The sequence below is a fragment of the Orbicella franksi genome, chromosome 15 (assembly GCF_964199315.1).
Source record: "Orbicella franksi chromosome 15, jaOrbFran1.1, whole genome shotgun sequence".
Taxonomy (NCBI): Eukaryota; Metazoa; Cnidaria; class Anthozoa; order Scleractinia; family Merulinidae; genus Orbicella; species Orbicella franksi.
This window is the reverse complement of record NC_138159.1, coordinates 7,149,890-7,177,800: the sequence shown is the minus strand read 5'-3', so window position 1 is coordinate 7,177,800 and position 27,911 is coordinate 7,149,890. Positions and strand designations below refer to the sequence as shown.

General features: G+C 38.1%; 1 protein-coding gene and 1 pseudogene across 1 annotated transcript in view; both read left to right on the top strand.

Annotated features, from left to right (window-relative positions):
- The first annotated feature begins 297 nt into the window (after positions 1–297).
- Positions 298–27,911, top strand: part of LOC145469182 (uncharacterized) — a 190,392-nt gene continuing 162,778 nt past the window's right edge. Inside the window, exons 1-2 of the mRNA XM_081452882.1 lie at positions 298–816; positions 5,083–5,194. Of these exons, the coding sequence (XP_081309008.1) occupies positions 709–816; positions 5,083–5,194 (220 nt within the window). The 5' untranslated portion in view covers positions 298–708. The remainder of the gene's footprint in view (positions 817–5,082; positions 5,195–27,911) is intronic.
- Positions 21,852–26,202, top strand: LOC145470367 (uncharacterized; annotated as a pseudogene).

Sequence of the window (27,911 nt, the reverse complement as noted above, 5' to 3'; positions counted from 1 at the left end):
CAAAATTCGCTCAAATCTCGTTTAAACTCTCCAGGATGAGAAAAAATGACACCATTGAATGTTCAAGAGTCTTTATTCGGTAAATTACCCATACATTGAACAAATTTAATGTCAACTCCTGATCTCCATACAAACTCTTATATTTTAGCCACAGTTCCCCATATATTCGAACTATTATATTACACTTGGGTGACCTGTGGAAGAACTGGACAACAACGACATCGGCCGCGCGTTTGCAAAATCCAACGGCTTTCGTTTCAAAACTGTTTAGCGGTAAGTCCAATTTTCGGTCGAGAGACTAGCTCCTCATTAAATTGAATGCATCCCATCGAAAATTTGACTGTTATTAATTCTTGTGCTATGAAAAACTGATTAAACTAATCCGAAGCAGGCTGTTGACGGTTATTTAAAAAAGTAGTGAAAATAAGCAAACTTCCCTCTCAATCAACATCTCATACTCATAGAAGTTCAGATAGAAAGGAAGCACCGGTCAGGCAGGATCTCTGACAAATAACTTGCTTAACTTTCAAAATAACGTCGGTAAGGCAAAGTAGCTTTCACCTCCATAGACAGTGTTGACAAAATTAAGTTAAAGACCCACCCTCGGTGCGGATTTGATTTGTATACATAGACACGTGACCAGCCACTACCAGGGTACTTTCTCGAGGGAGGAAGAGAGAGGACCCTGGGAACGAGGTTGACATAAACATGGCCTGGCTGCCAAGTACAGTTTCAAAATGGCGGCCTCGGAAGTCGCTACTTTCGATCGAGGCGAATTTCTTCAGGATAGCAAGCACTTCAGAGGTTGAAACTTTGGTGAGTGGAAAAGTTAAATGTGTACTTGGTATAGTCCAAGACAGAAAAGGTGAAAGTGAGCTTTTTGGAGTGACCTTCTCTTTGAAGTATAACGAGCGAGTCACTCTTAAGTTTAATTTTTCTTCGTTAGCACTTTTTACTGAGTTTAATATTGCTTCGTTAGCACTTTCACTTTCCTCTGATCTGATATTGAAACTTTCAGATTTATTCACAGTTGCTTGGCAAAGAAGAGGAAGGAAGAAGTGACGACTACTTGGTGCTGATTTGAGCCGAAACATCAGAAGGTAGAAACTCTATCATTTGGTTAACAATTTGGCAACAACTTTGCATTTTTCAAGAATGCATGTCTTAATAAATGTTCGTTCGTTTGCTGTTTGTTTTAAACACTTTCGCCTCGACTACGCGAAGGGGGAAAATAGGTCAGGTGACTTAAGTTTTAAAAGGAACAATTTATCATGTAACGATATTCGAAGTCAAGTCATCGACCGTCGCAAGCGTAGGCACCAAGATAGCGAATCAAAGTGATCTAATGAATCAGGAACACAAAATTAATTGTAAGTTTTGAAATGGTGTGTCACTTTAACTGAGAATGTTGTAAATAGTAATTTATATCACAATTATCTCAATTTCAGTTGATGTAACCACGGACGCAACGAACCGTGTATAATTTAGTGCAAATATATCTCACAACTTTGATCCCTGGTGGGCTAATCTTCTAACTAAGTAGCACCTTCAACCATAGGAATGAATCAGTGTGATTTAGGGAGGTTGTATTAACATCAATGTTCATTGGATTTGCTATTGCAGATTGTGATCATTTGAAGACACAACAGGAGATCAAATCAGCAAAACCAAACAGTTACGTATGCCATCAGAGTCTGTTTCAGGTATTTTGCACATTTGTTCTTCAGAGGTATTTTAATCTTACTACATGAACATTGCTTTTGCACTCTCAAGTCTCATTGGCTCAGTTCCTAAGATATTGATTTTGGCCTTGATCACCGCACTGCATGAATACAATCAATCTACAGTACCGGCTGAAAGTATTCACCCATTTCCTGTGGGCCTCCCCACGTCATTGACACAGTATTCCTGCACTTGACCTTGTCTTTACCTAGGTAAACCCGAGGAAGGTACTCGTCCTGCCGCAGCAATGTTTGTACGAGGTATTACCTCAGTAAAGAAGACGCGTCAGGTTTGGATAGCATTTTGTTTTCTGTTTTTGGCGACAAAGCGTGCTTGAATGCTCTGTCTTGAATCTCCGCATTTTCATTGAAACAAAGCATTTGATAAAGCTGATCATTCATGTCAGTTACAAGATTGATAACACAAAAAATATTTGGTAGCTGCATTGTATGAACTTCACCAAAAATATCTGTAACTTGGTAAAATATAGTGTCTCAGTTCTTTAACACTGTGTTTTAAAAGCATTCCATTTTTCCAAGAAGAATGCAACAGAGCATATGTTCGTCATCTGATTTCATGTCCACGCATCATGTAAATGACCTGCAAACGATTAAAATTAATGCTCAAGGCCGGAATGGCTCTGAAATTCACTTTGACGAAAAGAAACCAAGGCAATACATTTAACTTCAATTTCAATTTATTTTGTAGCCATAATACCATCTGTAGCTTCTCTGTTTATATGCGCTGCGCTTTGTAGCAGACAGTTACAAAACCGGGTCAACTCTGATCACTGATTTAAATAAAAACGGCAATTGCTGTTTATGCCTCGTTCTTGCATAGATCAAATTAGCGATCCGAGTTTTTCTGGTCCAAGTTTTGTCTCTGGTTCCTTGCGGCCGATCGAGATGTAAGCATATTAAATGTTATATTCATGGAACCTGCTTCAAGTTCAAACATTTTCTTAGGAGACCAAACCATGAATAAGAGAAACCTTCATCGGCTTTTTTACATCATTCTACCTGTTTAGTAACAGCACTCCAAACGTAACATACGTTCTGAAAACAACCCGCAATGTTTACACCTGGTTCGTTCGATTATTCGGCTTAAATTACAATACATTTGTCTACTGATAAGCTAGATTCAAGAAAAACATTTCGATTTTCATCTGTGGGTTAAGTCCGGTTGACAGATCGTCGTGTGTCTGTATATGTGTATGCATATGGAATAAAATGAAGTAGTAACAACAAGTAACTTTCACACTGCACATGTTTTCTGCCTGGGTAGATTTTGGTCACATGCTAGGCAATGTTATTCAAGAAACAGATCGAATTTCATTTTTATCAGATGAAAACAACATGTTTTCATATAGAGAACATTCGCTTCTGAGTGCTATTAATGACGAATTTTCAAAGGCTTTTTAAACTTAAAGAGGATAACTGATGTTTAAAAGTTAACTGAAAATCTCAAGTGAAAAGTTGTGTTTTGCTGTCATTTTGTGTCTGTCAAGTCTCAGTTTGTCAGTCGCTTGCGCCCTTGTTGTTTCTCAGCAAAAGAAAAAAACACGGCGGGAATAGCTTTCAAACACCGGTAAACTCCGAACGTTTCGGAGTACGAAATATTTTTAATGAATCTTCGGATTGATTTAAAGTACACTGATTGCTGTAATTTAAAAGTGAAAGCGACATTATCTGTTTATGTTCTGTTATCTCAGTGAATCCTAGTGCGCCTGCCAGTCGCTGGCGCCGCTTGTTGAAACTACAACAGAAAAAATACTTTTACTGTAAAGCTGTAAGTCGGTTTCAGGAAACTGGTTGATTCTGTCGGAAACATTTGATGACCAGAAGCAAGAAGGCGATAGACGAAACAGTATCGCAGTGCAGTGCAGTACGGTAAATGTTACACAGTAAGTGTTTTGTTTTCATTACACGCACTTTTTAAAAATATTGCGTTCTCATTACACGCACTTAATGAGTTCCAGTTGAACGACTGCAAGTAATTTTACAGTAACATCATGTCTACTGCGTGTTATTATATCTGTGTAATTACATGCATTTTGAATTCATGTATTTGCGTGTAAGGTGGGTGTAAGGTGCGTGGACGCTGCATGGACACTGCGTGTAATATAACTTTGTGTGTAATGCTGCAGTCCCTTTGACTGGTACTGTTATCTTCCTTTAGGCAAAGATTCCTACAGGGAAATATCATATTTGCTTTTATACACTTGATCAAAAGGAGAGTCGAAACGTTTCACCAGTTTAGGCTCGTAGATTTTTTTTTAACATTTCACATGACCTTTGGTTGAAATCAAAAGATACTACATGTTTGATTTCCACTAATTCCTGACCTCTGTTGTTTCCAATGCTAAGTCATCAAGTTGCGTTTCTACTTTCAATGCATCAATTTTGCAATTAAAAAAAAAATAAATAAACGAACTAGATGTCTCGAACAGTTACATTTTTACCTGAAACTGGTAATGTTTAGCGCATGTAGCTTATGGCAGTAGTAGACTGCTCCATCCAGTCGTCGTTCTAATCAAGTGACCTTCAAAACCCTGCAAACCCTATTAAAACAGCTACAAATAGCGTTGTCAGAGTTTGTAAAATGGCTTACTAATAGTCAGCACAAAAAAGTAATGAACATTTCGAAAGAGGGAAACAAACTAGAGGATAGGCATTTACATGTTAACCGTTCGACTTTCCATCGAGTGTGTTTTTTGATTCTGGATTATGATGGAGTTTACAAGCACTGTTGATGAAACAATGCCACTCCACTCGATACACATACATTACTTCCCCTAGGTATTACCTTGTCTGTTTTGTCACGGTATTTTTTCAATTGCAGTCGCACTCGTCTTTACTGTGGTGCCACATATTTTCACCCGTGGTGAATGTGAGGTGTGAGCATGCGGCAAAGACAAGGTTTTGCTGCAACCTGATGGGTCCATAGTTTCAGGCGGTACTGTATCATCTTACAAAATTACACATCTTTTTATCTTAGATTTTTTTAGAGTAAAATTTCTCTATTTTTCAGTCCCCACTGCACTATCATGGAATGGACTTTATCACGCACATCTCAGTTGGTAATTTCCCACAGTAAACAAACAGGCGAAGAAAACTCCGCCATTATAACTTGCACACCAAGTTTTTTAGTCAAAGAACAACAGGTAGAAGAAAGAATGGTTGTAATTGGTTAGTGTCCATTCTGCCCTGATGTGACATACAAATTCTCCTTACTGGTGTATATCTATTTCTGTGAGAGGTGGTGGCTTACAAGAGGTGGTTGCAACCAGAGGTTCAACTGTAATGATATAATAATTATTATAGTCTGTATACTGACTGTTTTTCCCTTTTTTCGTCTTAGACCATGGTACATTTCACAAACAGCGGAACTATGCTTGTTGATGACTTAAAGCTGTTTCTTTATGGCCTTCCACCTGATTGCCAAGAAAGTACTTTAAAAGATTTTCTTGAAGGTACACGTACACAAATTATTAAACTGTTGGTAGCCTCTTTTCCCCTAAATAAAATGCAGGAGGTATTATGAGGCAAGATGCTAAGACACAGCACAACCCCTACATGTACTTGTCTAGACCAGCTTTTGTGTTCGGGATCACTGATAAACACTTGTCTAAGAAACTCCAAGAAAAGAGACCGGCTACCAGCGGTCTAAACAGATTGTTGAAAGTAATTGGATATCCAGTCAAGAGCTTAGATTTTTCCTAAATGTACTCAGTAATGTACTCTAAAATTATGTTTTCAATTTTTGTTTGTTGTTTGTGTGTGTGTTTGTTTGTGAACCTGAATGTGTCGTTCCAGAAAATATCCATACCCACCCCAAGGAAGGTAAATGGAAATTCCAAGGGGGAGGGGGTTTCACAAAGCACAATTTTTTAGAGGAAAGTATGACACTAAAATGGAATTTCCGGAGGGGTGGGGGTTCAAGCTAAAAAACCTTCCGTGGGAGGGGTATGGATATTTTCTGGAACAACACAATACATGTAAATGAAGTAAAAATTGTTATATTGTAATCCCCCTTGATAAACCTAGGTGCTTTTTGGGAAAATAATGACAATTATGTTTAAAAAATAAACAAAAATGTACGACATGTACTTCCACAAGACGCTAAATATTTTATCTTTCATGAAGCATTTCTATATTGGGGAGGTAAATAAGTACTCGCCGAAAAGTTTGGTGAGGATCTACAACCACTTCTTCAAACCCTAACGCAATTTCAAACCAGAATATGTGATTTTACCTGCAATTAAAGTACAGGCTACTGCTTTTGTTTGCCAGTGTTTTTCTGATTCTTTTTAATTAAATGTTTATTACAGGGAAGTCTGCCCAGATCAAAACTTCCGTCTTTTACAAACCAAAAAGAAGGTTTATTTTTTTTCTGCAAAAAAAATTGAATCTTATACCCCTATTACACTGGGATCTGCATTCAGTTAATTAATACAATTAAATAACACTGAATTTGGTCGATTTACCAGGTGTGTGTGGCTTTCCTGGTGCAGTCACAAAAGTTAGCATTCCCTATACAAAGGTAACTTCTGACAACTTCAGATGTTTGGTTGTACGATTTATCACACTTAGTTAAGAATTGTTTTTCTACCCATTCCCTGCTTTGTAAAGTTAGCCAATGTTGAAAAAAACACAAAAGAGGAAGAAGAAATTTTCCCAATGAGATAGTACAATGTTGCATGAGCTTAACCTCTTACCAAGCACCCTGTGCAATGAAATGTAGGTTACTCAAATGATAAAATTATGTTCAAATTCCTGCATTTAGACATTATTTTAAATAACTGCAGTAGCATTTATATGGAGATGTAATTTTAGTTAAGTTATTTTGGTGATATTTTGTATCCTCGTAGGATAAGTAAAAGTACAGTGTACATGCACCCTGGCCTACAGTACATGCATCTGTTAACACCTTGATTCTTTCCTTCCAGACATATGCTTTTGTGACACTTGCTGATGCAGTAGTAGCAAACTGTTTGCTAGGAAATGTAAGTATTTATTACTTAATATCTAGTCTTGTATTAAACTTTATTTGATATTTATTTTTTTGATTTATAAATAAGCATATTGAAATGTAAAGCAACAAATTAAATCTAATGCAAATGAACCAGTGTACCAGTCGGAACTTAAAGTAAAGTAGAAACAGCATTTAGCATGCAAAAAGATGAGCAAGATAAGCGTTTTTCAATTACTATTAAACGAGTGAATACTCTCTTGCTTGCCTGGAAGGCAAGTGAATGTTTTGGGGAAAATATTTTTAGGACATTCAAATTGCAGATTATGGATACAGATAATGCTTATAAAATGTTTTTCTGGGACTTGTGAGAATGAGTTTTGAACTAGTGCCACATAGTTACACCTTGTGAAGGTGGGACAAATAAAAATTCCAAGTCCCCGACAGGAATCAAACCCATGACCTCCCGAACACCAGATGGGCGCTCTATCCACTGAGCTACGAGAACTCATGGAGAGCAAGGTCATTTAACTGAGTTCATATATGATAGGTGTCCTGTATACTGCTAGGATCAACGCTATCAAATTCATCGTGAGTAGTGATAAGTTAATAAAGATAGTGAATTTTAAGCTCGGTAATGAAATGTGAAGGTGAATTAATCTTGTGACCACACCATGCAAATATAAGGAACTTTAAATTTTATGTCCATTCATAACACTTTGCATTAATCTTGTTGACTTGCAGTTCCTGATGCAAATTCAAATTACTTTTTAAATTATTTATTTTATGTTAGTTTAATAATCAAGAGGTGCTACCTTGAAAAAGCCTTTTCTCATAATTAATATGGCCAATATGGTGCAAATATTTCTATAATAATACTTAAATGCATCTATTCGCAAGCCTCACATTCATTTGAAAAATCCTTTGTTTGGAAACTTTGACACAAAGCTTATGATGTGTAAAGTATTTTTATTCGTATTTATGTACCATTTTATACAACATATGTATATATGTTTGGAAGAAAAATATGAATGGTCAATTACCCGGCATGATCAATCGATGACAATCAATTATCGGAAACCAATCGATCAATCGATATCAATCGATAACAATTAGTTAATTGTTATCGATTGCTATCAGCCAATCGATGACCAATCAATAATCACAAGCTCGAGTCCTTACTAGAAATACTTGGCTTGTATCTTGATATTTTAACCTATCTTTATGTAGTCACGTCAATACGGGCCATAATGTGTCTGGTAGGGTCAGTCTATTTCTTACTTGTTCTGACTCGCGTCTTGAGATTGTTATCTGCAAGTTTCATGTTCGCAAGTATTAATCTTGTTTCATTTTTGTACGATGGCAATGAGCATTTTCTTCCCATGGACTGCCAGTAACCAGAAAACTTTAAACTGTACGTTTCTGTTGTAACTTGAAAGAGTACGAACATTTTCATCCCAGTTTAGTTTGTGTTAACAATGTTAATTTTCTTGCATTATACCCGCATTTAGAGAGATCAATAAAGTTATTGTTACTGTTGTTGATGGTAACGATGATCTTCACAATTACATGTCACCATATTTCTCCTGTCAAATCATTTTTTTACCTCCCCAAAAGATATGGTAATCGATGACAATCGATGACAATCGATGACAATCAATGACAATCGATGACAATCGATGACAATCGATGACAATCGATGACAATCGATGACAATCGATGACAATCAATGACAATTGATGACAATCGATGACAATCGATGGCAATTAAAAAACACAAATTTTTTGGCCATCGATTGGTCATCGATTTCCGATATCAATCGATTAATTGTTATCGATTGATATCGATCGCCATCGATTGTTATCGATTATCGGTTTCATCGATTGATCACGCCGGGCAATTACCGATTGATTGAAAACAAAATACTTGGCTCTAATAAATTTAGAGGTATATAGTTCTGTCTCTATCTCAACTGAAACAGGTTGGAATGTGGAAATACAGACAAAGGCTTATCCAAATTGCAGTTTTCATGGTCCAGTTGCCATGGCCGGGTGGACATTTCATCCCTGTTTTCACGCTTAAAAATATTATCTTAATGTTAAATGTGTTCCATCCATTTTGGGTTAAGGTGGTCGAACACAGTTTTCACGCGCACTTTTGCTGATGCAATTCAGCGCGCGCACAAGGATTGGAAAAAACAAACATGCCGTCAATAGAGCGATCATTTTATTTACTCAACACCCGCACTATCTGCGTTATTTTTCTCTATAATTGAACCCAGTGTATTGATGGCTTTAGTCTTTTATTACAAAGATAGGTTAGAAAAGGTAACGATGCAAAGAACCCAGCAATTCTCAGCTTTTTCTTTGTTACCGAAAGAACCCAGTTAAATGCAGCGCATGCGTAGTAAGTCAAAACATTGTGATTGAATGAAAATTGCACTCTCGGAAATATGCCTATTACTCGAAAACCACTCATTAGAATTTCACGAAATTTGGCACGAAAATACTTAAGGAAATAAGTAACTGGAGTGTTGAAAATAATTGAATTTTAACAAAGGAAATTCTAGATATTCCAGTGAACCTTCAACAAGGGATAATTAAAGATCTCTCTGTTAAATTATCAGCAAAATTGTGTTAACTTGTGAGAATCGTTACAAGCTTGTCGCATGCAAATTATAAAGAAAATCTAATGACTAGATTTTCTATAAAAAACAAAACCGATTTTAAAGGCCTGTTTATATTTATTCATGTTGCCATGGCAACGGTGCATACGTCAGCTTAACCATCAGAAAACCAAAATTTGTGTTGTTAACTTGCTGCCAATTTTGGCGACCGAGGGATCAAGGGTCTTAGAGAAAAAGGTGAATGAACACAGGTATCAAAAACTGTGTTTAGCCACCTTAAGGCAGGGGGATGTGTTGCAGGTCAAAATGAAATTCAGGTTAAAATGATTTTAACCTCATTTGATGCTCCATTTCCTTTGTCTTCTAACCCTATTTATCCATGATCCATGAGTAATTAGGGTTAAGATTCATTTTAACCTGATTGTCATTTTGACCTGCAACATATATATTCATGCTTAGTTGTTTCCCATCAACAGACACTACTGTGCTGTGATGACAGTGGGCACTTCTACCAAGTGAAGGCCTGTCGTTATGTTAAACGACAATTTAGAAGAAAGGTGGTTAAGTATGATGTACTACCAAAAGAAAGAATCGATCCCAAACCAGTAAAGTACATGTACACACCTCCAGAACATGTACATCAGTTTACACCTGACTACAGCATGCTTTTGCTCTCTAAACCAAAGAGAAAGAGAAAAAAGGGAGATGATTTAACAGTCTGGTTTGGTGGTGTTGGTTCAGCTTCATTTAAGAAGAGACCAAAGCCGAAGAAGAAGAAGAAGAAAAAGAAACAGGTTTGTCTGGTCAGGTGTTTGGTTATAGTGCACTTGAACTTATGCAGTGGCAGATATTAACATGAAGGGGATACATAACATATCTTTTGCTGGGTGGTACAGTAGGTCCGTATAGTGAAAAACTGTAACTGAAGATGAATGCATGTGAGGCAAATAATCGATCTGCAAGACACTGATGAATCCCAATATTTTGCAATAACAGAGTTCAGTAAATTGTTTTATCATTTGATCACCAAGTTTGTTTTCATAGTTTGAGTTACTCTCTGACAGCTCAAGAAAGCGATCTACTTACCATTTTTTCACACAGGAGCGTGTGTACATCTGTTGGTAATTAATCTACGTATGAGCAGAATAGTATAATTTGCAGCGAAACACATTTGTATGGTATTACACATGAGCAGACCAATACATGCTGACCTGTGGTTATTTGCAGGTTTTGTGGTGGACTTTTGGCCAATGAAAAGGAAGAAAAAAATGTCTTGAATGATAATGGGTGTTAGTGAATAATATTATTAGCCAAGGGTGACTTGAAAAAAAAAAAAAAACTACTGCCAGTGGTAACCTATTCCTGATCATCAATTATTATCAAACGTGTTTGATAATGTCTAGTGCCTGTCCTAATGGTTACTAGCTAGTGTTTGTTAACTTTCCTTTAGGTGTCAAAGCTGGAGCTTCACAAAAGTGAGTCATTTCAATTTGGTAATTTATGTTCAGAGAGCAAATGTAATAGTGGCAATGCGGCGGATGCTACATCTATAGCAGGAATAGTTGAACCAGTGCTGCCTGTACAGGAAACCAGCTTAGAATCAGGCAAACAAGAAGAAAATTTTCCTGTGGTGGAAGTTATACACGCAGAGGAGCAGATGGCAGGGGTACATGTAGTTGAACCAGTGCCGCCTGTACAGGAAACCGGCCCAGAATCAGGCAAACAAGAAGAAACTGTTCCTGGGGTGGAAGTTATACCCCCAGAGGATCAGAATGCCACTAAACCAGTAAGCGACAACTGGTAAGATATACTGTACCATTGTGTCATCCTCAAATGGGAATAGAACATTTTACATTTGCGGATTTACTGTACTTTCTGTCAAATTCATGCACATCCATTCACATTCGTGCACATTCAACTAAATATAGAGACAGAAAAAAATGACACTGGCTGGTTTTTTTTTTGCAGCTCACAAACTCAGGTCATTATTGAGCATAGCTACCTTGGTCCTCTCTGCTTACAGTTTACTAACCCGCCCTCAGTTGTTGATGTAAAAAGTGAGATTATGGAGAGAACTGGACTTCCAACCAAACACCAAGATCTTTTCTGTAATGGAAAGAAGGTAAGACAGAAGAAAGACTTATTTACTACCTAATAGTTACTTGCTTTCCACTGAAACAGACTTGAAATTTTCAGAAGAAATGTTAATCGTTTAATCCTTAACTTTAACAACACTTTATCTTTTGTAAGAATAAGATAAGATTTACAGGTATACTTATGCTGATTTACATGGACAAGCTAATGATGTGCAATGTCGGTTAGTTCACAAACTTTTAAACTTCTAATAAGAAGGCTATTCAAGGTGCGCTTAGGCAATCGCATTTATTGAGAAGGGTTTCAAGCCTGAACTGCAAAGCAACCTTGTAATTCTTTAGCTTCTAAGTTCCCTAATGTTCCTTTGCCTCTGATGTTTCTTGAATTTTTTTCTACAGCTATGTGACAGTCAAAGTTTAAGACCCCTCATCGATTATAATCAAGACAGTCTTACACTTACACTCTCTACAGGGTCTCTTAAAGGTGGAGGTAAGAATAAACGCAATTCTGGTCGTGAAGTAGGTTATAAGGTTTGCCTTATACGTAAACAAACTCGTCAATCTCTCTGGTCAGTAATACTACTTTTTGTGGTTGATTTTTGTGTGGCTTACAGGAAGCCACACTATGTCATGATCGGATTTCTTTATTTATTTGTCTACGAGAGTACGAGAGTCAGTCACGTGGTCTTGTGTCCCACGGCGCACTAGTCTGAGTCAGCCATTTCGGTTGTAAGCGTGGTTTCTAGTTTCCCCTGCAATTAGTTTTAAGGTAAGTCGTTCATTTTGAGCTTGGTCTTGAGTTCTGCATCTTTTCATTTCTTTTACGTGTCGAAAATCTAGCTTCGTAATTAAGTACAAATAACGAAACCCGTTTGCAATTGTTGTTTCACTTTCAGATGTTCATGCAAGTCGACAAATCGAGACAACGGGAGTAAATTTCCTAGCGAAAGCTAGGACAGACTTTGCATGTGTCCAGTGCAGGTTCTACAGGAGCCATTGTACCTTTAAAAGCCAATATTCATTGCTTTGAACCGTCAGGAGTTTAAAATGTCTCTATCGGTGACCGCAAATTCAAAGACAGTACCGCTTTAGTTTGAAAACAATATAAATCACAGACGCCTTCTCAAGACTTTCGGAAACAAGAGGGTAATATATTTCATCTCTTTACATTTGGATGGAATTAGTGGAATTACTTGTTTACAAATGTAAGTCACGGAAGAGGTTATTCAACGATCAGTTGACTGTAAAGCCGTCGATTTGCGGAATATATTTTTACCCTTTTGAGTAAGTACGCTTCTTCGCCTCAGTTTGAATATGAACTGTGACCTTTTCTCCTTGTCCAAATTAGATATTCAAAAGTGAAATAAATTACCATATTAGAGTTGATTTGCATTTGTTTACTGTACTTAGAAATCCTAATCACATAGTTCGAAAAGTTAGCTTATTATATTTGGAGATTTAGACAACGATTTCTTTGCTATTTTTTAAATTAACATTGTTGATCATACATTAATGTGATGTATGGATTTGTCTTATTTAAATTTGTTAAGCCACATATACAATCAGTTTTATTTAAAACTGGATTATTGCATAATACAATATGAGTTTTTATTGGCTTGTTAGCCGTAATACTAGTATATCATGCAGGAATTATGCCATGCTCTACAAATATGGTAAGTTTATATGTATAATTCAATTATTAAAAACAATTATTAGATGAGGTTTTTGTGACATCCAGAATAATCAAGTTCGAGGTAAGTGTTATCAGCCAAAGCCGAAGGCAGAGGCTGATAACACTAACCGAGACCTTGATTATTTCGGATATCACAAAAACTGAATGTCATAATTGTTTTATTATGCTTTGTCTGAAAGAAAATAACGACAAACGCATTATCACGCCGAACACAGTTTATTTTCGACAAGCCATGTTCTTACTTGAACTTGACACTGCTCTTGGAAATCATGCATTGCGCGCGCAATCTATGGATTATTCACTAATCTGCTAGCAGATTAGTGAATAATCTGTAGGTTGCGCTGTTTCCCAGAATTAACTGTAGGCTTTTAGCCAATGAGAAGACAGATGGCGACTACAATGTATAATAAAAACGATTATTCCACTCCCGCTTGTTGGATATGAAATGATTATAGTCAACTCAATGCTACATGTCTCGTGGGCTATCCATCGTCTCATATCCAACCTGCACTCATGGAATAACCATTAATTATTTGCGAGCTTTATAGGGAAGGTTAGACTTGCCACAAGTCGACCTTTTCTTAATCCTTGACTTATTTATATCCCTCGAGTGAAGCGATAATGCGACGAAGTTGCGAGGGCGAGCGCGAGCGACGTAAGTCGCGAGAGGTCGACTTGTTTCACTTGCAGGAATGTGAATCAGAGCGTAAATTTTTGGCGCGAAAATCAGGATTGACATTTCTCTTTTTTCATGTGCTCCGCGCGCGATCGTCGCGAAAGCAGAAAATGATTTCCATCAAAACGTTTACGATTACTGTTCCTTAACTCAAATGAATTTATTTGGTGTACAGTGCAGTATGTAGCCAGCAGACAGACTGCAAAAGCTGTTCCGTTGATTAACGCCTCCTGAAAAGACAAAACCGTGTGTAAACCGATCTGGAATTATTTGTTTTAGTCGACCAGAGAACTGCCAGACAAATGCTATAGGCTTATGTAGATCTAGCTTGTACCGACAAGAATCCAAATGAACTAATGAAGACGGAATTAGTCGGGGAGAACTTTTATTGTGTAAAGCACTCTTGATTAAATAACGTTGAGAATCGAAGTCGCAACTAACGGCAGAGAATAAAAGCGCTGTTCCCAAAAGTCCTTCATCGACCGACGAGTGCTTTCAACACGGTGAAGTCGGTAAAATGGCCAATGCAAATTTGCCTCGATGCCCTTTCTTTGTAGAGAAGAAACTTGGTCATTCGCAAACTGCAGGAACGGCTCTGTTCTTCTTGGAGAGGTCCAAACTTAATTCTCTCAAACGATCCGGATCACGCAGGAGCTCAGATCAAGTCCGTAAGTAAACAAACACGTATTGGTCGGGTAGATAGCCTTCCACTGCTTTCCCTGTCCTTCTTTCAAAGAATTGAAATAAGTTGGATAGACCATATTCGATTGCTTCCATAAAATTCATATCCTTAAGTATATCCGAGAACAAAAGCTGAATGAAAAATATTTTTATTGTACTTGAACTCAGCAGACACTAATTTTGTTCTGCGAGTTGTGTCGTTGATCGCGCGCGATGTCATGACGTATAGTCAGTACTTGTTTGCTCATTGGTTAATGCGTATTTACGTCACCGGTGGAAAAATCCACCGGTAAAATTCGGCGCGCTGCAAGTGGGAAAAGTCCTTTCCAACGACGAAACCAACAGGCCAGGGAAGAATTATTGGAAAGGACTTTTAGAAAGTCTAAGGGAAGGCTTTCTTGGGAATCAACTCAGTTTAGAGCTATTGTGGTAATGCTTTGACATGGTGTGAGCTTGTACTTTGTGGTATAAATGGAACTAAAATATTATTGATTGAATGATTGACTGATTGATTGACTGACTGATTGATTGACTGATTGACTGATTGACTGATTGAGTGAGTGATTGATTGATTGATTGAAAGGTACCTACACTCCAGTAACAAATATCTCATCTCATCAGCTAGCACAAAAAATGGCAAATGCTCCCCAGTTAACCGATTGCCTACATTTTAAAGGGCTTGCTTTGCAGCATGAAATAATACAATGAATGTATAATACAATGAATCAGTTAATCTTTCGCTGATTTTGCTGACTTTCACAAATAGTGTGCTAAACCCTTGAGAAAAATTCATATTTTTTGTTTTTTTTTTAAAGTTTGGTTTGTGATATATTTATCATGGGTTACTATTCTCCAATTTACCACTAAAGCTTTAAATTTAGCTTTCCATTCTCATATTTTACGATTTTACCTTAAGATTTTGCCGTTACAATTCTACGATTCTTCGGCCGATTCTACCATTTTACAAAAACGTGTCATTTCTCTGCACACGTTTAAAGAACGAGGTATATCAATGGTTTGTTTACCTTAAGATTTATATGAAAGTGATGTACCGATTCTGCGATTCTAAGATTTTACCTTAAGATTTTTATGATATTGATTCACCGATTGTACCATTCTTCCGATTCTAGGAATAATCTTATAATCAAGAGACTTGTATAATTTGAAAATCGGAGAATGGTTTAGAGTGTGCATTGGAGAATCAAAGAATCGGAAAAATCGTATGTCGAAATTCATATTTTACTATTCTCCGATTAAGCCATAATCGCACTCTACTGCAAGGCCTATTAATCTTTTTAGATGTGGCTAAATATCATTTAGCAAGGTTAAACTCGAGCTAATGCAGCCAGCTAGCGTGCCCTTCCAGCTAATATCATTTAGGCAAGTTAAATATGAGCTTATGCAGCCAGCGGTTTCCCCGTTTGGGAGTACGTGACCTGTGGGGCGGCCCTCAGGGGTTTTGCAGGGGTTTATGGTTCATTGCATAATTGTTGTAGCGTATTCAGCTGGTTGTTACGGATCAGTTGCACTGCATTGCTCGCGAATCATTGCGGATTCTTGCACCCTCTCCTCCCTCCCGTTTTGTTCTTGGTCAGGGTGAGTATTCTTCAGGCGCGTAGTTTCCACTGAATTTCTTTCAGTGTGACGGTGCTGGTTAGCGGACGCTCATTGGGTGGTTCCTGCTTTCCAGGGTTGCCATGGATACCTCCTAGCTCCTTATGGCTTTGGCACCCCGCTAACCTTTAAGGCACCAGTTCCCAAGCTCATCTATTTGTGATGAGTTTAATTATAAGCTGAAGCAATAAGTTTCAATAATTCGCAAATTTAGCAAATACATTTACAATACAACAGCATCTCATTTACCACATCGTAACTACTAGTAAGATAAAACTAAATAATTGGAAGCCCCACACGAGCACACTTTGTGATTCTCTGGAATAGCACCCTATTCTCTAAAATACCTCATATTTTCACCTTCTACTATCGATCACGGACCTTTCGAGTTGAAAATCTCTCATCGTGATAATTCAGTTTTATCCTCATTAAGAGTATAATTTGTAAGCCACACATGTACGCACTGCGGACCGATTTTTTCCATACGTAGATTACTCAACTTTGCCTTGGTCTTCTGGTCATGATTTTAAGGGCTGAGTTTGGGGATGTGCGAGTCAATTCTGTCGATAGATTTGTTGTATTGCTTTTGTACAAAAAAAATCCATCCAACTGCCATTAACGCTTCATCTCTATTCAGGATCTCCTAGTACTTATCATTTGCTGCTTTACAATTGGCTAATGCTGTCTAACGCGTGCTGAACTTTACGAAGAGCCGGAATCGCGTCTTCGCCAGCGTCGTGTGAATCCAGCAAATGAACTGCTTCGTCAACCAGTGTTTTAAAGACTGCCTCAGTCGTGTTACGCTTTACAAATGCTTGGTCGAGCATCCTCCTAGTTTTACCGAAATCTAATTTAGCCAGCTCTTGACGATCGACGTCTTGTTTTACGGCCATCTCCTTAGCCAATTTGGCATTTACATATCGAATGTACTGCTCCATTGCCTCGCTAAACAATCGTTGCAACTCCAATATCCATTCTTCGTTCGCTTCCACTTCGACTAACACTTACCTGGTGGCTCAATAGAGTTACAGCAAAACGAAACCACAACTCAAAATCAACGGTAACCGTTACAAGAACGCTCATTGCGAAAAGCTGGCGATGAAACCTCCGCCATTATAACTTGGTCGCCTATTTTTTAAGTCAACGAACAGCAGGCAGAGCTACGAACGTGAAATTCCTCCTACTGGTGTATATTTATTTCTAACAATAAGAACTGAGACAATTTGTTTCAGTGAGAAAAAAAATACGTTGATGTCGATTTCTTTTTTCATCCCACCTGCCCTCTTACTTCAGTTTGCATTGTTGACCTTGTCTAAAATACATGTGTTACATACATGTGTTAAGGCAATCCGTAAAATCAACAACTGAGTCCACCGCACTTTGTCGCAAAACGTCGAACTTTTACGCGACTCGCGTGACCATTTTTTGGAAAGATTGCCCTGTTTCACCATCCGAGTTTTTCATCAGGAAACAAAGTAGTTCTGAGCGCTTTAACTCGCAGGCCCAGTTCGCAGCTATCTGAGCTTCTTGATTCATAAATATCATAATCGCTGCATACCCAATTTCAAGTCAAGTAAAGGACGAATCATGGTGTTATTGTTAAGAGGGGAGGGAAGGGGAGTACACTGTTTACTGACGGTGTGTTTCTTATTGGAATTGTCAAAAAAACACGAACGAAGAAAGATGAATAAAATTATCCGCAACGTACAAAAGGGGAAACATTTACTTTAGGGAAAACCTTGCTGAAAGTTAAGGTGAAACAAAATGGCCAGGAAAGTTATCAAGCCCACCCCAACCCTGCTCAAAACTTAAATTTTTAGAAAAAAGAAAAAGAAAACTCCGTCCCCTCATCCGTCTTCAGTTCGAAGTCAAATTAGTCCTGCAAGTTATGTACCGTATGCGTGACTTAGTTTCATCACGCACATTGAGACGGATACTTCTATGGCGATTCGTCTGGGGGTGATTGACAACTTAACTAAGTTAAGACTGCGTGAACGCCCTGAAGCTCGATCAGAGGATCCTTGCAGCTAAGTTAAACTACTGTTATGCTTTATAATGGTTCTAATATGAAAGGCAGGATCAGAAGTACAGTGAATTCTATTAGATCTATACTGAAGATTTTACCGTATTATAGTTGTTCTGGATGTTTGGCAGAAATTCATGGCCAGTTTAATAGTTCAGTGTCGACCACATGTAAAACTAAAAGGGAATTAGAGAAACTTACTAGCTTATATGACTTAGATTTGTTTTCCTTAAATGCAACCTTAGATTATAATTTGAACCCCGTTGATTACTCCTCTAACAGAATAACTAGTCGATATTTCTAGCTTTTAGCTTCTAGCTTTTCTATATTTCATAACAACGTAGTTAGTTTGAATCGTAATCTGGAAAATCTTCAAACTCAACTTTTGCAGGAAGTAGATTTTCATTTTAATGTCATCGGAGTTACTGAAACAAAAATCACCAATGTAAATTCACAATTGTGCACCGCACATATACCTGGCTACGTATTTGAATATGTTCCAACACCTCTGGCGTCTGGGGGTGTGGGAATGTTCATTGATGAGTCACTTGATTATCGTGTTTTAGAAAGGACCTCCAATGAAGCTTTTCAGGTATTGTGGGCTGAGTTTCCCTTTGAGAATAAGAAAAATGTTATTTGTGCAATCTTTTATAGACAACACAATTCTCCTGAAATCTTTCAATCATATTTTGATGAGACTATTGAAAAATTTGCGTCCTCTGGGAAATATATTGTGATCATGGGTGATTTCAATATTGACCTTTTAAAATGTGCGTCATCTTCGTATAGTCACGATTTTTTGACTTCCCTTCAAAGTTGTTTTCTCGTTCCCACAATTGACAAACCAACGCGTGTCCGCTCTACCTCCGCCACCCTAATTGACAACATTTTTATCAACAACCCTGATCAAGTTGTGGCTAGCGGAAATATCATCTCTGATATAAGTGAACATTTTTCGCGATTCTGTATTCTGAAGTCTATGAGGGATAAAATTAAGATAAGAAAATTTAACGTGCGGGATTTTTCTAGATTCTCTAGGGACAGTTTTAACGCCGATCTGTCTAATGTGAACTGGAATACTCTCTCAGATAAAAAGCCGTGTGACGTGGACAATTTATTTTCTTCTTTTTACAACAAGTTTAACAAATTGATAAATAAACATGTACCTATAAAGACAATTTCAAACCGCAAAGCAAAACAGCTCTCCAAACCATGGATCACCAAAGGCATAAGAATCTCCATTAAAGTTAAAAATAAGTTATATGCGTCTGGTGACACCGCCAACTACAAAATTTATATGAACAAAATTTGTACCTTAACGCGTTTAAGTAAACAGCAATACTATTCTAAATTTTTTAATGATAACCTAACTAATATGAAAAAAACTTGGGAGGGAATAAACAATGTACTTGCTCGTAAATTGAAGAACACAAAACCTATTACTTCTATTAAAGTCCCTACTGATAATGATTCTGTTACCTGTGACCATAATAGAATAGCCAACGTACTTAATGACCATTTCGCTTCTGTTGGACCTAAACTGGCAAATAAGTTACCAACCGTTCAGCGTAATTATTTTGATTTTATGAACAGATCTAACTCTCCCGATTCGTCGTTTGCTTTCAATCTAGTTACCCCAACTGAAGTGGAATTGGAAATTTTGCGCATACCAAATAACAGGTCTCATGGTTTATACTCATGTCCTACCCAACTGTTGAAGTACTCGTCAAATGTTGTAAGCAGTACACTTGCGGAAATAACAAATCTTTCTATTTCATCTGGGATGTATCCCACTAAATTAAAAATGGCAAAAATTATTCCTATTTTTAAAGCCGAAGATAACACTAATGCAAACAACTATAGGCCTATTTCTTTGCTGTCTAACTTTAATAGGATCTTCGAAAAACTGGTCTACTCCAGAATGGAATCTTTCATTGAGCAAAATGATATACTTTCTTCATCTCAATATGGCTTCCGCAAAGCGCATTCAACACAGCATGCAATTCTTGACATTGTAAGTACCATACAGGAAAATATGGACAAGCGCTTGTTCTCATGTGGTGTATTCATTGACCTGAAAAAGGCTTTTAATACAGTCGATCATAAAATTCTTTTACACAAGTTAGATCACTATGGTTTTCGTGGTGTTATAAATAAGTGGTTCTCATCTTACTTGGATGGTCGAACTCAAACTACGCAAATTGGCTCTTATATATCTAAAAGGCAAAATACCACTTGTGGTGTACCGCAAGGATCATGTCCTAGGCCCTTTACTTTTCCTAATTTATGTCAACGATATCCAAGAATCCTCTGACAAACTTAAATTTTTTTTATTTGCTGACGACACGAATGCCGTATATGCTGACAAAAATCTTAAGTCCCTTGAGCCGACTGTAAATGAAGAACTTTGCAAGTTGTTCGAATGGTTAACGGCTAATAACTTAACCTTAAATATTAAAAAGACAAATTTTGTTATCTTTAGACCAGCTCAGAGAAAACTTACTTATCATCCCAAAATTATGATATTCGATAATGATCAACAAAAGAATGTGGCTCTAGAATGTAAAGAATTTGTGAGATATCTAGGTGTAATAATTGACAATAATCTTTCTTGGAAACATCATATTGATCATGTAGCTATTAAAATAAGCCGAACTGTAGGATTGATTTGTAAACTACGGCACTTTCTGCCAAGACAAACTCTTTTAACTATTTATAGATCCTTAGTTACTCCTTATTTAACTTATGGTTTGGTGGCCTGGGGCCAAGCATATAAATCACACCTTGAAAAGCTTCTCAAGCTCCAAAAGCGAGCTCTTCGCTTTATTTATTTTTCTGAGCGAAATCAACATACGATTCCTTTATTTATTGATGCCAGTGTTTTACCGTTAAAATTTTTGTATTATGAGCTTTTAGCTAACCTTATGTTTGAAACAAGACACAGAAATGCTCCTGGAAACATTCAAGATCTCTTTCAAGACATTTCTGATATTCATTCTTACAATACTCGATCCTCTGTCTCAAATAATTTTTACACACAAAGTTCTAGACTCTCAATTCAAGTTAATTCATTTTCTAGAATCGGAACACAAATTTGGAATGAAATGCCTATATATTTAAGAAAGCTTCCAAAAAAATGTCTTTAAGAGGAAAATAAAACAAATACTTTTTGAAATTCTAGCTTAAGAAGACTGTTATATTGATCTTACAGAAATCGTTCAAAAAACAAACCTGAGTTTATTTTCCTCCTAGTATGTATTCATTAATACTCAATAATTTCGCTTTAGTGTATCTGTAGTCTCTCGTCGTAACTGTTGTTAATTATTATTTGTAATATCGTTAGTTTATTAGTTGTCTTTAGTCATCGTTGTCAATTCTAGTCTCTTTAGTTCTCTTGTTACCTTCAGTTGTATTTAGTTGTACCTAGTTGTATATTAATAACTCGTCCAAACATGACCCGCCTAGATTAGCTGAGCTATCCGCGGGCATGTTACAATTGTAATTTTAATTTGATAACAAATAAAATGTATGTATGTATGTATGTATGTCTGTATGTCTGTATGTCTGTATGTCTGTATGTCTGTATGTCTGTATGTCTGTATGTCTGTATGTCTGCCTGCCTGCGTAGGAGCGTTTATCGTTACAACATGCACCTTTAAGTGAATAAAAGAAAAAAGTATTAAAGAAAAATTGACTTTAAAGCCACAATTAAAACCTGGGTGTATTTCCACTGCAGGACTTTTGACGATGGAGTACACTTCAGAGCAATTGAACTACTTTCGCATTTGTTACATCGCCTTTACTTTGGTTCCCAAAGGACTACGGCAAGTCTTCCAGCAACAATGGGATTTCCGTTACAAACGTACGTTTGGAGAATGGAAGGACACGCCAAAGAATGGGTCAGACTTCTACAATAACGAGTCTAGAACAAGCCATTCGAAGAATAAGCGATCTCTGTCCACCATACAGAACGGTAACACGGCAGAGTGGGACTGTAGCTGTTTGGTTTTCGCGATCCTGTTCTCAGATAGCATTGGAATAACGCTGAGGACCACAATCAGGAAAAAAGTCAATGATCTTCGTAAAGTCCGAAATGACATTGCTCATATCAAGGCGAAACTTACTGATGATGAATTCAGGAGTTATGTCAGAAGGGTGTTGCTAGCGTTCAACTCTTTGAATCTTCCGACCAGTGATATAGAGGCGGTTAAAAACCAGACGAGCTTTCCCACCGCACAAGTAAAGAACTTGATGGAGCAGGTTGAATGTCTTACGGAAGAGATTAATTCCAAAGTTGAGTCTTTTTGTACTCTCACTTTCAAGCCATCTCACCAAATCATCAGACGTTCAAATGACGTCACAAGGATCATGGCAAAAATGCAAGAGCTTGACTATGGAAATAACGGAGCAGTCAGTACCATTTATTTATCAGGAAATCCTGGATGTGGCAAAACTCAACTTGCGCGTCAAATTGGAGAAGAGTTCTTTACAAAAGAATCAGGTGAAAGTGAAGGCTTAACGTTCGTTGCAACCCTGAATGCTGAAACTCTTGAAACGCTAGCTGACTCCTACCTCAGTCAGGCTAAACAGATGGGAATTACTGAATACGCCTTCACCAAACTGGCTACCGCAGAAGAAGCCAACCCCAAGGAAAGAATTCAACAACTCCGGTGTTTAATTTTCCCGCAGTTTAAACAGTTCTCAAAATGGTTAATAATAGCAGACAACGTTGTTAACCTGTCCTTGGTTTATGAGTACCTACCTCAAACCGCCAGTAAAGAGTGGGGTCACGGTCGGGTGCTGATTACAACTCAAGATAGCAGTGCGATTCCTACAAATACTCCTCATACTTACCATGAGTCACTCAGTGAAGGAATGCAGCCTGAGGACGCAATGGAGCTACTGAAACAAGTATCGGAAATGTCCAATAACGAGAAAGTTCAAAGGGTTGCTGAGGAACTAGACTATCAGCCGCTCTCCTTAGCAGCTGCTGCATGTTACGTGCAATTTGTGAGTCGTTCTTCAACCTATGACTGGTCAAACTTCTTGACAACGCTTGCGGATGTCGAACGTGAAGTAACAGAAGAACGTCTTACTCAAGTGAATCTTGCGTATCCGAAAAAGATGACTGAAGTAATTCAATTGGCAATAGATACAACTTTGAAAAGCGATGAAGTTCTTCGCCAAACATTTCTCTTTTTCTCGGTATGTGATTCGGAACCTGTCCCAATTCAAGCAGCTGTCCAGTTCGTCAATATTCGCACCTCGGGACAGACTGACGAGTTAATCAAAGCAAAGATTTTTAACTCCTCCTTGATTATGCGTTTATACCCTCAAGATGAGGCACCCGGTTATTTTAGAGTGCATAACGTTGTACATCAAGTACTCCGGAAAATGCCACTGATGGAGATCATCGAGAAACATAAGTGTTTATCTGTAGCAGTTCAGGTTTTTCTCTCCCTCATTGAGTCGGAGCAGGATCCTTTACATGAAAGTGGGGACGTTTGCGTAATGCTACGTCGGATTACAACTCATTGCAAAGCGTTGTATGAAATCCTTACAAGCATCTTTCCTGCTGAAGTTGTTTGGGTGAAGGAATTAGCACCCTTCATTTCTCCTGACAATGTCGTTTCGTGGCTTTGTTCAACTGCCACTGTGTTTTGTAAGCTTAGCAATCCATCCAGTGCAATTTTATTTTCAACGTCAGCCTGTGATTTTGTTCAAGATCTAAGTATCACACTCAAGGACGACATAATTAAAGCAAATGTCTTTAATACACATGGGTTAACATTATCAATGATATGCCAGTATAATCCATCAATATGGTACCTTCAGGAGGCTACCAAGATTTATACTGCAAATTACGGTGAGCATCATTGGAAGGTAGCTGGCAGTTATAACAACTTGGGAGGTGTTTATCAAGCTCGTGGACAGTACAATGAAGCCAAAGAATATCACGACAAGGCACTCATCATCAGGAAAGAGATTTTCGGGGAGGAGCATGGTGATGTCGGAACAAGTTATAACAACTTAGGAAATGTTTATCAGGATCTTGGACAGTACAATAAAGCCAAAGAATATCACGAGAAGGCACTGATCATCAAGAAAAAGATTTTCGGAGAGGAGCATGATCAGGTCGCGAGAAGTTATAACAACTTGGGAAGTGTTTATCAAGCTCTTGGACAGTACAATGAAGCAAAAGGATACCACGAGAGAGCAATGATCACCAGGAAAAAGATTTTCGGGGAGGAGCATGATGATGTCGCAACAAGTTATAACAACTTGGGAAGTGTTTATCAAGCTCTTGGACAGTACAGCGAAGCAAAAGAATACCTCGAGAAGGCATTGATCATCAGGAAAAAGATTTTCGGGGAGGAGCATGATCGTGTCGCAACAAGTTGTAACAACTTGGGAAGAGTTTATCAAGCTCTTGGACAGTACAATGAAGCGAAAGAATATCACGAGAAAGCACTGGCTATCAGAAAAACGATTTTCGGCAAGGAACATGCTAAAGTCGCAGGGAGTTATAATAACTTGGGACGTGTTTATCACTGTCTTGAACAGTATAATAAAGCAAAAGAATATAACGAGAAAGCACTGGTCATCAGGAAAGCGATTTTCGGCGAGGAACATGCTAAAATCGCAGCGAGTTATAACAACTTGGGAAGTGTTTATCTAGCTCTTGGACAGTACAATGAAGCCAAAGATTATCAAGAGAAGGCACTGATCATCATGAAAAAGACTTTGAGGGAGGAGCATGATCATGTCGCAACAATTCATAACGACTTGGGAAATGTTTATCAAGCTTTTGGACAGTACAGTGAAGCCAAAAAATATCACGAAAAGGCACTGATCATCAGGAAAAAGATTTTACGCGAGGAACATGCTTATGTCGCAGAAAGCCATAACAACTTGGGAAATGTTTATCAAGCTCTTGGACAGTACAATGAAGCAAAAGAGTACTACGAGAAGGCACTGATCATCAGGAAAAAGATTTTTGGCGAGGAGCATGCTAATGTCGGAGGAAGCTATAACAACTTGGGAAGAGTTAATCAAGCTCTTGGACAGTACAATGAAGCCAAAGAATATTACGAGAACGCACTGATCATCGGGAAAAAGATTTTCGGCGAGGAACGTGCTTATGTCGCAGGAAGTTACAACAACTTGGGAAATTTTTGTCAAGCTCTTGGACAGTACAGTGAAGCCAAAAAATATCACGAAAAGGCACTAATCATCAGGAAAAAGATTTTCGGGGAGGAGCACTGTGATATGGGATCAAGTTATGACAACTTGGGAAATCTTTATCAGTCTCTTGGACAGTACGACGAAGCAAAAGAATATCACGAGAAGGCACTGATCATCAGGAAAAACATTTTCGGCGAGGAACATGCTAATGTCGCAGGAAGCTATAACAACTTGGGAAATGTTTATCAAGCTCTTGGACAGTACAATGAAGTCAAAGAATATCACGAGAAGGCACTGGTCATCAGGAAAAAGATTTTCGGGGAGGAGCATGATGATGTCGGAACAAGTTATAACAACTTGGGAAATCTTTATCAGTCTCTTGGACAGTACAACGAAGCAAAAGAATATCATGAGAAGGCACTGATCATCAGGAAAAAGATTTTCAGGGAGGAGCATGGTGATGTCGGATCAAGTTATGACAACTTGGGTAATCTTTATCAGTCTCTTGGACAGTACGACGAAGCAAAAGAATATCACGAGAAGGCACTGATCATCAGGAAAAACATTTTCGGCGAGGAACATGCTAATGTCGCAGGAAGCTATAACAACTTGGGAAATGTTTATCAAGCTCTTGGACAGTACAATGAAGTCAAAGAATATCACGAGAAGGCACTGGTCATCAGGAAAAAGATTTTCGGGGAGGAGCATGATGATGTCGGAACAAGTTATGACAACTTGGGTAATCTTTATCAGTCTCTTGGACAGTACAATGAAGCCAAAGAATATCACGAGAAGGCACTGGTCATCAGGAAAAAGATTTTTGAGGAGGAACGTGCTAATGTCGCAGGAAGCTATGACAACTTGGGAGGTTTTTATCAGCATCTTGGAAATTATAGTGAAGCAAAAGAATACCACTAGAAGGCACTGATCATCAGCAAAAAGATTTTTGGCAAGTTACACGCTGGTGTAGCAAGAAGCTGTTCTATTCTTACAATTTTGAATAGGGATCGTGAGCAAACTCAGATCGTCTACGGCCAAGCGTTACACAGAAATTTTTAAGGCCTGTTTGTTCTCTTGCTCGCTCTTGTATTCCTTTTGTCTCCTGTTTTGTTGTTTTTTGTTTCTAACGTACTGTTATCTAACACGACCAGGAAGTACGGATGAAAATCCTAATATTGATTTCCTTGCGTGGTGTTCACAAGTTTTGTAACTTCATCTTGTTCAGTTACTTTACAACTGAAACAAACTCGCCTCTCCCCCCTCCCTCGCTACTGAGGGTAAGGGGGATGCACTCTCCAAAGCTTTATTTGGGAAGGCGCCACCCCGAAGTCCAACTCGTTACCTTTTGTATTCCATTTTCGCAGAAAAGGTACCCCTGTCGTATACCTTTAATTCAAAAAGGTCGCCCTTTCATATCCCCACTGAAGAATGTTGCATCTTGTTCTCTAATCACTGCAGTAAAACGAGAACAAATCATATTCACGCTAGATACAATGAACGCAGACAAGAATCAGGAATAGTCATGTCGTTTATTGATAGCTACACGGGTAAAGTGCAGGAATAATCGCTTTACAAATCAGCGAGGACGCAAAACTACTTACAAACTCTCAAATATCTACAATAGCTTATCTGAAAATTAAAGCAATAGGCAGAGGTAAAGGGATAACGGACACGGGAAAATCGACAGAGCGGTAGCGAAAGATGCCGTCAAGTGACCTTGAAACTGCAAAAAACACCTTATAATAACTCACACAATAACTACCAATGCATATGCAACGCATCCGCACTAATGAAGCGTGCATTCCTAAACGTGAGAAAATACATTTTTGTAAACCCTCGACATGAAGTCAATGAACAATACCACGGGAGAACATCAAGCATTACCACAAGATATGTGAATCCAAGAAACATATTATTTTTTCAGTTCACGTTGTGGCGGGAGTGAAGATGACAGATATCCCTACCCTTTCACGTACGTCAACTTGTGAAATTCGTATCCTTTGATATACCTGAAGCCCGAAAAAGGTACCCCTTTAAAGCGGAGCCTCCCAGTATAGACCATTATAGCGAGAATCCCCTTCCCTGGAACTCGACAACGGATATTTATATGAATTTTAACTTTCAACTAGTTAGGATTGATTTTATTGATTTTCACTGGGGGGAGATTTGATCTTAGTAAAACCCTCAGAACAGTATTATTCAGAATATTGGATCTAAGTATTGACGTTATGAATTAACAACGTCCGTAAAAGAAAGAAAACAAACGATTCTCTCCCAGTATGGTCCCGAGCTAGCTTGGTTAATTAGGGAGATTAAGCAAACCGCGACAGCGTTACCAAACAAAAGGTTTAACGAGCAGAACTTTGACTGTGCACGTTCGTACAACTCTTTGTACAATACTCTTAGTCATGTTTTGCCAAACACCAATGTGAAATAACCAAGTTCTCCCTGTTTGGACAACGTGAACCACGACAGCTAATTCTTCGTATTTCCCGTTTTAGGATTAACACTGCCGATACCTATTTAACTTGAACATGTTATTAGACCGATAGGTGAACTGAACAGATCCAAGTAACCTCGAAATTCCAAGACAAAATCTCAATCTCGCTTGCTGAGCTTTTCCTTTA